This window comes from Gavialis gangeticus, unplaced genomic scaffold (assembly GCF_001723915.1).
Source record: "Gavialis gangeticus isolate Ggan-Ray unplaced genomic scaffold, GavGan_comp1, whole genome shotgun sequence".
Lineage (NCBI taxonomy): Eukaryota > Metazoa > Chordata > Crocodylia > Gavialidae > Gavialis > Gavialis gangeticus.
In genome coordinates, this window is record NW_017728998.1 from 46,247,106 (window position 1) to 46,256,323 (window position 9,218).

The 9,218-nt window shown below is 48.0% G+C and overlaps 1 protein-coding gene across 1 annotated transcript in view; it reads left to right on the forward strand.

Annotated features, from left to right (window-relative positions):
- GOT2 (glutamic-oxaloacetic transaminase 2) overlaps positions 1–3,942 on the forward strand; it is a 25,485-nt gene extending 21,543 nt beyond the window's left edge. The window contains exons 8-10 of the mRNA XM_019505835.1: positions 166–331; positions 2,201–2,351; positions 3,189–3,942. Of these exons, the coding sequence (XP_019361380.1) occupies positions 166–331; positions 2,201–2,351; positions 3,189–3,311 (440 nt within the window). The 3' untranslated portion in view covers positions 3,312–3,942. The remainder of the gene's footprint in view (positions 1–165; positions 332–2,200; positions 2,352–3,188) is intronic.
- The last annotated feature ends 5,276 nt before the right edge of the window (positions 3,943–9,218 follow it).

Below are 9,218 nucleotides of genomic sequence, written 5' to 3' on the forward strand. Positions count from 1 at the left end.
CCAAGATGGTGACCAGGGGGTGGGGCACCTGTCAAGGGGTGGGGCTACCCATGCAGCCCTCGACAGCTTGCCAAAACTGGGTAAGTGGCCCTCCACCTGAAATAATTGCCTGGCCTATAGTAGAAGGATATGATCTGACCTCTCCTGGCCTGGCCTGTGTTCTAGGGGAACGTGTGGGTGCTTTCACCGTCATCTGCAGTGATGCAGAGGAAGCCAAAAGGGTGGAGTCCCAGCTGAAGATCCTGATCCGTCCCATGTACTCGAACCCACCCATCAATGGAGCCCGGATTGCCTCCACCATCCTAAACAGCCCTGACCTGCGAAAGGAATGGTAAAACAAGTCTCCTCCACCAGACACCAGCTTCTTCCTTATCTGCTCATGGTGGGAAAGAGGCTGAGTAGAAACAATGCAGGCCAAAGTATTAAATAAATCAGGACATGGGAATGTCCCCATCGCAGGGAGGGAACACAGCAGAATAAAACTGCACTGGAGGGTCCTCTGGCCCATGGCCTATCCTTCAACTGCCTCCCTCAAAAAAGGGGATGCTTCAAGAGGCTTCGTCTTGGGAGAGGAGCTCCTAAGCAGGGCCCATTGGTCCCACTGAGCCAGCTTGGTGACTTGGCTCCAAGAGAGATGCTTCTCTGTTTCGTTTGGGCTGGCTGCCACTTTTGGGAGCCCCCAGCTCAAATGCACCGTTAACCAGGCTTCCTTGCTTGGATTTTCTGTCTTATGGGGCCATGGAGCCCTGGCAAGAAGCTGCAAAGTGAATGAATCTATTTATCTGCAAGCATCTGGCTGCTGTGGGTGCACTTCTAGAGCTTCCCTATTTAAATGTAGTTTATCTTGCACCTTCCTTTGGCTACTTTGTTTTATTGTTTGTCCCTCAAGGGAAGTGTATGAAATAGTAGCTTATTCAGAATTTCATGGTACTTGCACACCTGCACCTGTGGCATCATCCTGGTAGAAATTCAGGCTGGTATGTGCTGTTCTCTTCCACTTTTAAGAAACCATGAACTAGCTGTGATGGTGACTTGGGTCTCTTCAAGAGTGAAAGCTGTTGTTTGTCCCTACAGCTTTGGGCAACCAAGGGTCTGACTGTGTCATGGCCTTCCCTTCTCCCTACCCAAGTACATCTCAGCTGGGGAAGTGGGAGCATGCATCTGAACTTTCACCTGCCCCAAGAAAGACCAAGGGTGATAGCCCTCCCACCCTCACTCCTGTTTTCTGATCTCACTCCATCCCCCTTTCCCAGCCCTTGTGATAGTTTGGTAGAATTCAGGGTCCCTGTAGGCAGTCAACTTTGCAGAACAAAGGGAAAGTTTTGTGCTGGTGGTTGATGCTGTGCTACCCTCTCTCCTTCTGGCAGGCACATATCTAGCCTGATGTTTGTGTGCCTGAAATACATGTATATAGACCCTAAGCCCCAGCAGATGAGGCTTGGATGGATTGCTTCTGTGTATTAAGTGTCAGCTAGTTATTTTGCCAGGTTTTTTTTATTTCTGTCCCTTATTCCTAGTTACATCTATTGAACCAAACTTTATCATGGACCGTGTCAGAAACTTAGGCTCCTTTGCGACAACTCTGTTTTTTTGTGTGATACGTTGTCCCAACCCTCTGCTTTGAGAGATCCTGGGAAATTGTGGGTCTCAGCTTGGTCCCCACTGAGCAGGAGTCTGTCACAGAACTTTTTAGGGTGGTGGTTCTCAACCTTAGGCTGGAAAAATAATAGAACAGTTTGCCTGTAGCAGAGATCTTGGGAAGACTGCAGCAGGTCAGAATGTTTTCCCATTTGAAGGGATTCCTACATGAAATCTCTGGGTTTATCTTGTGAATCATGTGTACATGTTTGCATACCTAACAGTGCTGCTATGGAGCAGAATGCTGGCTGAGAGTTGCTGTTCTCTGGGCTAGTAAAAAGCAGTTGTCTTCCATTATCAAGGAAGAAAAGCAGATTGTAGCCAGCACTGACTCAACTAAGACCTTCAGTTTTGTTCTGCCTCTTTCACTTTGGTGATCTCTTGCCCTTTGCACAGTGAAAGAGGTATATGGCCAGGTTAAAGTAGCAGTGCACTCCAGGCAGACAAAGCTGCCTCCTGACTGGATGTGCAGTGAGGAGAGGGAAGCCTTGGAGGCATTAGGATGCTGCTTTTGCCCTGTCGTATTCTGCGTCCTTTGTTCATACATGTGCTGTCCCTGCAGGCTGGGAGAGGTGAAGGGGATGGCTGACCGGATCATTGGCATGCGCACCCAGCTGGTGTCCAACCTCAAGAAAGAGGGCTCCTCCTCCAACTGGCAGCACATCACTGACCAGATTGGCATGTTCTGCTTCACAGGGCTGAAACCGGAGCAGGTTAGTGCAGTTCCTGTCTAATCGGGATGAATTTACCCTTAACTGAGGGAGGGTGGATAAGGGAAACGGCTGGAAGGAGGCAAATGTCTGTTGTAGTTGGCATCAGGCTGGGCTCATGGCCCGCATGCTAGTGGAGGAGGGGATGACAAGTGCTTGTGTCCTTAGGGAAGCTGAGGAAATGGTGGTGGCAGAGAACTGAGGAAAATGTTTTTGCCCTGGTTGTGGGTGGTGAGGAAATAGCCTACTTTTCTAACCTACTTGGCAGCTCAGTTAATGCTCGAGCAATTTAACATCTCTAAAATTCTGTGCAGTTGCTTCATCTTCAGTGATTTGATTTTTAGCAAGTTTGGTCCTTCCAGGTTTGAACAACAAAAATTTTATATTGAGTCTGCTCCTCTTAACAAGGAACTTGCTAGTTATTCTCATGTCTTTTTTTTCCCCCCCCTTCTTTTTCTCCCCACCCACCCAATCAGTATTCTTAACCTTTTGGTTTTTGATTGCTTCTGTGACACGAGCATTCCTGCCCCCTTTCCCTCTCCCCACATTGCTTAAGCAAAGAATCCAAAGAAATATAATCATAAAGCGCAATGATCAGTAATACTCCTCTCTTAATGGATGGTGTTAAAGTTCAGCTAGAGCAGGAGTGGGCAATTTTTTTCTCTGGAGGACCTCTCTCAACAAGTTTTGGTGAGCTGTCAAGAGCCACATAAGCAGGATGTGCTCTGGTCTGAGTCTCTAGGGGTTACACTTGCATTTTAGGCAAACCGGATGGGACTGGAGCCCCATCCTGCCAGGTTGGCCCTGAATGTAAACTTGTATGTATTGCTTGTGTTTCAGGTGGAGCGACTGACTAAGGAGTTCTCTATCTACATGACTAAAGACGGCCGCATCTCCGTAGCGGGGGTCACATCAGGCAATGTGGGTTACCTGGCTCATGCTATCTACCAAGTCACCAAGTAAATGCAGCAGAGCAGCTGGCCTTCCCCTTGGCAGTCCCTGGCCTCTGATTCCAGAGGATAGAGAAAGTGAAGGGCATTTAGGGGGGCAAGCAGATGGCTTTCAACCACAGCACTTAACTCAGTCATTGAATGTATCTTGTAGGCAAGGCAGTGGCTAGAGGCTTTGACACATGTAACCAAAGCCACTTGCATGCCTCAGGCTGGCTTCCTCTCTTCCCTTCAAAAGCATCCTATCATGAATTGCCTCCTGACCCTACATGGAAGTTTTTCAGACTTGAAGTGAGCATCTTGGCAGGATTTCTTCAAACATTTACATCACTAGTGTTTGAGTAGCACAAGCACTGAGTGCTCTCTCCCTTACCTGAGAATGTTTCTTGAAACAGTTACTCACTTAAAACAAGCTAGAGCAGAAGTCAGGCCCCTTCCTTTTCAACTCTGCTCTTTGTGCTGACACAAGTCCATACAGTTGTAGTTTTCTGGGTTTTATTCTGATCAGCTCCTCAGGACATCCTGGTGTCTAAATCTGATGGTACCACTTCTCCATTCCTGTTTGCTTCATTGCTGCCCCTCCTACCACTTTCCTCAAATGTCCCTGAAATTGAGGTTCTGCTCTGAAAAGGGCTGGTCACTAGGGAAATCTCTGTTGGCATCTTTGATCAATGAATGTAGAACCTTCATGATCTCTCTCTCTCTCTCTCTCTCTCTCTCTCTCTCCCCCCTGCCCCACACACAGTCGCTCAAATTTAAAGCCAGACTTACTTGTTTAATCCTGAGCACATGACAACTAATACTGTTGAACTCTGTCTTCCCAGTGTTTATCTGAAGCTGAGTGTTAATGGTTGAGCCCCTCTCCTTTCTTTGTCAAGATACTGTAACTTGAAGATCCGTTTTCAGTGAAACATTACAGTATGTGCAATTCTTTATAATTGAGTTCTGGTTCTATCATCCCTCATTATACAGGTAAAGACAGCAGTGTCAGCTGTGTGTCCAGCCATCCCAGAGACTGTTTTGATCTTGTGACTGCCTGTGCCTGTGGATTTGAGCCACAGCTGCCTGTCTAAAATTCCCACCCACTAAACAAGTAACTGGACCCATTTAAAAGGAGAGAGCTTTAAGGCCCAGCAGTTCCTTATGACTGGGAAATGTTTCCGTTGAGGGGGAGCAGGGGCAGGATGGAGATCTTCACTGCAGAAGGCAAAGTGATAAGCATGTGCCTGCTGCTGCTGCTGCCTCCTCTTCATGAGTATTCTCTTCTCCTCCCCTCAAGTCAAAGGGACTCTTGCTGCCACCCTTTTCCTTTTTTTGCCTCTTGCACAGCAGTTTAATCACAGGCAGTTTTGGATTCTGTAATTCCTGTTGCTAGCAAGCTTCCCTGAAGATCTACTAGCCTGTCTGCCCTCAACTGCCACCTTGATCTGGAGAAAAGCAGTAACTGCTCATGAGGTAAAGACTAATTTCCTGTTTCTCAGGTTAGGAGAAATTGATTGCACTTTAATTGCACACTTCATGCACATGGCATGGCCTTTTCCTTCTGCCCTGGAACTCCTGAAGCTGCCCACCCAAAGCCCCTGATTGTGCAATAATAGGTGTTGGTGCTAGTCTGTCGTGGTTGGGGATGACTTTTTTTGTGCTGTGGTTTGAAGCTTCTGTCTCCTTCAGACTCTGACCTTTGCCCATTATGGAGAGCCCTCTGCCATTGTGTAATTGTTTAGGCCTTTATGCAGCCTGTCCTCTGTTACAATAAATCTAGAAATGGAGCACATCTGTGTGTCTTCAGCGTCTGTTGCCTTTGCTGAACCCACCTTAATTCTCAAAAAGCCACAAACAACTTGTGCTGCTCTTGGGGAAGGGATTAGCTAAAATCAAACACTGAATGCTACAACTTCCTTTAGGACTCTAGCTTTTCTAGGAGATGGAGTGGGGAAAGCTGGAATATTTGAGGCAAAAATACCTGCCTGCTCTTAGCATTAGAGGTACTAGTTTCTCTTTGACTAGTGCCTACTGGGATCTGACTCTTCCAGGGTGCTGAATATCTACATCTCCTGTTGACTTCAGCTAGAATTGGGACTGCTTACTACTCCAGAAAAACTCAGCCTGAGGTCACTTGAGGGACAAAAGAGTATTCAAAATCTGCAGCTGGTTTTGAAAAAGTTGACTCTCTTATTTCAGCATCTAGTGAGCAGGAGGACTACTTTTGGAGTTGAGGTGGGGGAGTTGCCTACTAGGCACTTATATGGTGGAATGTTGCTACAGCAGAAACATTTGCCTAGACAACAACTTGGGTAGATGACAAGGGAGAAGGGGTCAGGATTGGGGGCCTATGCCCATTTATTTTGTATAGGAAATATTCCTGTTCAGCACAAGGGCAAACAATGCTGCCATTACACCATTGTGGAGTTATGCTGGAGTGATCAAGCATGCTACATCTGTGTAAGAGAAAGCCTTACCTTCCTGTCCTACCTGTGCATCTATACTGTGCATCTCTGCACTCAAATCCTAACTGGGTTTGGTGACCATTCAGTTTGTATAAGGATGCACCACCCTTCAAACCCACTAAGGTACAAGAATAATATACTGGAGACTTTTTTAGGTCCCTACAACTGTACCCTGTCTGCAGAAGTCACAATGCTTCAAGCTGCACTGAGCTGCTTTTGGGGACAGCAGACTAAAAAAGCTAACAAATAAAGGAGAGGTATTAGCATTACCGTCTGCGGTTGATAGTAGTAAGCAGGGGGTGCCCTTCTTTATCCAAATTGCTGTTGCAGCAAATCTTAAACAATCCCTTGTCCTGGTTGGCTCTGTGAGCAGTGAGTTACCTCCACCTGTATCTGGAGCGGGGTGACACATAGGGGGTGCATGTGCACCCCCTGAGCGTGGCGGTGCACCCCCTACAAAAAGGTGCTGCCGACAGCGTCGGTGGCACCTGCAGGTGGTCACTGCTTGCCACCCCCACCCCCTGGCGCAGACACCACTGGTGGATCCTTGCTGGCCACTGCTGACACAGCCAGCAGCATCTGCGGGTGGTCGCTGACTCCTGGCTGGCGTTCGTCCCCTGGTTGGTGCTCACGGGCCACCCCCCCAGGTCCGCCGTTGCCTCTGATGGCTCCAGTGGCATCTGCGGGAGCTCCTACTTAACACTGCCATGCTCCTGCCACCACCATGCCCCTGCCTGCTGCCGGGGGCACAATCATTCATGTTCTGGAGCCTGGTCAGAAGGTCACAACAGGGTCCTATTTTTAGTGAAAATTGCTGTATCAAACCCAGAGACATAAACAACGGCTGCAGTCATGGATCCTCCTGTAGCCAAAATTTTCCATTCTCTAGAATTCAGCCTTGCTGCCTGCTGAGAGAACCTCCTAGTGGCCCACTCTGCACTGCTCCCATGGAGTTGCACAGTAGACCTGTGCAAAGCTTTGGTCCTTGATTCGATTCAGCCTGATTTGGTGGCCAAATTTCCAAATCCGAATAGAATCAGAGGACCCTTTAACCTCTCTGAATCAAATCAGAACCCTCTGAATTGATTTGGAGATCTGGACATAGGCACAACTTTAAATGTTTTTTCTACATGCCTCTAGGTAGCAGGCAGCTCGTCAACACTGCGATGGTGGAACGCATGTAGTGTCCCACAAGCGCGGGGGGACACCCCCAGTGCACTTGGCAGCAGACCCGGAAATGCTTCTGGTCCACTCCCAGGTCGGCTGGAGAGTGCCAAATCGAATCGGGGACAATGATCCAAAACAACGAATTGAATCACTGTCCCTGATTTGGGCTGAATCTGCGTTGAATAGGGCCTGCTTGGCACACCCCTATTGCACAGCCCTGCTTCAGCCAAGTCCTGGAGGTGATAAGCCAGACAAAAAATGCCATTGAAGTAGCTCAGGTAAAGCTGGCTGTCTTTTTTGGCAAGCTGACCAAAAAAAAAAAAAAAACTCCTATGAAAATACTGAAACTTGTAACTAGTAGAAGGAGTGTTGTAGTTGTGATGGTCCAGGAAATATACAAGAGGCAAGGATATCTTTAATTCTGTTTAACTGCATGGTAGGGGTAGGCTTAGACAAGCTTTAGAACACAGTGCACTTTTTCTGCTTCCTGTGAAATCTGGCAGCTTGGCATTTTTTTAAAAAAGAACATCTGTACCAGGGTGAGGGGGGCCCATTAGACCACCACTGTGCCTGCACCTTGATCCAGCTGCAGTAACAGCCAGGGTCTTGGGGCTCCCCCTCCTCCATTTCCTGGCTTCTGCTGCCTAATCCAGGGGGGTGGGACAGCTTGACACAACCTGGTATGGGCTGGGCTGTAGTACGTGGTGAACTAGTAGCCTAGAGGGACCATGGTGCTTCAGGGGAGCCCAGGAGCTGCAGGTGAGACAAGGTGTTGCACCCCATGGGGGCAGTGGGTGGAGTGCCTGTTCCTGCATGGGATGCAATGAGGGAGGAGGAGAGCACTGACCTGCATGTGTATGCTGTGCAGCCCGGGGGCCTGTGGTTCATGGGACGTGCAGTCCCTGGCCACTTGGAAGTGGATCAGCCCTGTTCTATACAAGTACAGAAACTTTAGGCAAGTGTGATATGGAAACTGTTCCACATCTTTTCAGACCAGCTGTGACAAACTCAGTGGAGGGAGTCTCAGATTTCTACCTGCCCACCATAGACCAGAGTGTAGCCAGTTGGGGGCAAGTATGGACTTTCTAGTGTTTCTGCAGTACTAGACACTGCTCTAGACCACAAAGCCACAGTAGTGCTAATAACAAACCCCAGAATAGCTCCTGGGCTAGATGTGTTGAGGGCGGTTTCCATTCTCTGTTTATTGCATTAGAAATTCCATCTCTGCTGGTTTAGTTAAATGTACTGATTTCAAAGATGACCATAACAGCCCTGCAGTTCAGCTGTACCAGCTGTCAGGCAGGGTTGCAGGTAAGGTGGGGCATGAGGGCACTACCTTCCCCATGTTTACTCAGATTTCTTTGTTTTTGTCCCTATAGGAAAAAGATAGGTTCCAGGTCTTTCTTTCCCATGTCCTTATTCTGAATTTCTTCAGGTGGATGGTTGTTAATGCCAAAAATAATTATCACCTTTCCAGTACTTAGCAGGGGCCTGGAAAGAGGGATGTGCTATTGACTGTGTTTTGACAGTGAAGTGTGTTGTGATTGTGTTACCTTGCTGCTGTAATACAAGATGTGTAGCACCAGTAACAGGTGGTTGTCAGAAAGGGTTTTCTGTAGGGAGAGATGCAGGGTACAAGCTAGGCACATGGAGATAAAGGGCTCTGTGGTGGAATATGTGACGGGAGCCTGCCTATCTGTTTGGAGGGAAAATAAAGAGAATGAAGCAGAGAGAAAAGAGTTCCTTTCAAACCAAAAAAAAGAGGAAGTGCTTTGTGGAGCCCATGAGCAAACAAGGCTGGGCTGATTAGGACTGGAATGCTAGAGCACAGAAGAAGTCTTAAAGGGACTGTTGAGGGACTTTGATGCTACTGCAGAATCTAAGGAGAGGCTGAGATTGACTGGTAACACAGGCATAAGGGCTGCCTCACTCAGATTGGAGCATAAAGACCTGCTTCTACATCACTTGACTTTTTCTTTCACACCAGTGAATCCCCTTTGCACTGGGGTTCATTTAAACTGCTTTTGTTTGGGGTGGAATTCAGGGGTGTAAAAGAAGCTGCCCCAGTGTTTTGCTAAAAAATATTTGTCCCTGAAAAAACCCCAGAGAGAGCTGGAGGCACTGCCAGCTACATTCTAGCTTAATGTCCCCTAAGAGGAGAGAAATGTGTCCTGACCCTAGCAGGCTGGTAGACAGTGGTACATAGCTACTGGGCTTGGTAGAGGGGCTCAAAATTTCCCCTCAATCTTTCCCCCTGTTTCTAGAGCTCTCCTATTGAGCCAGGCCCAAAGTAAGGCTCTGCCCTG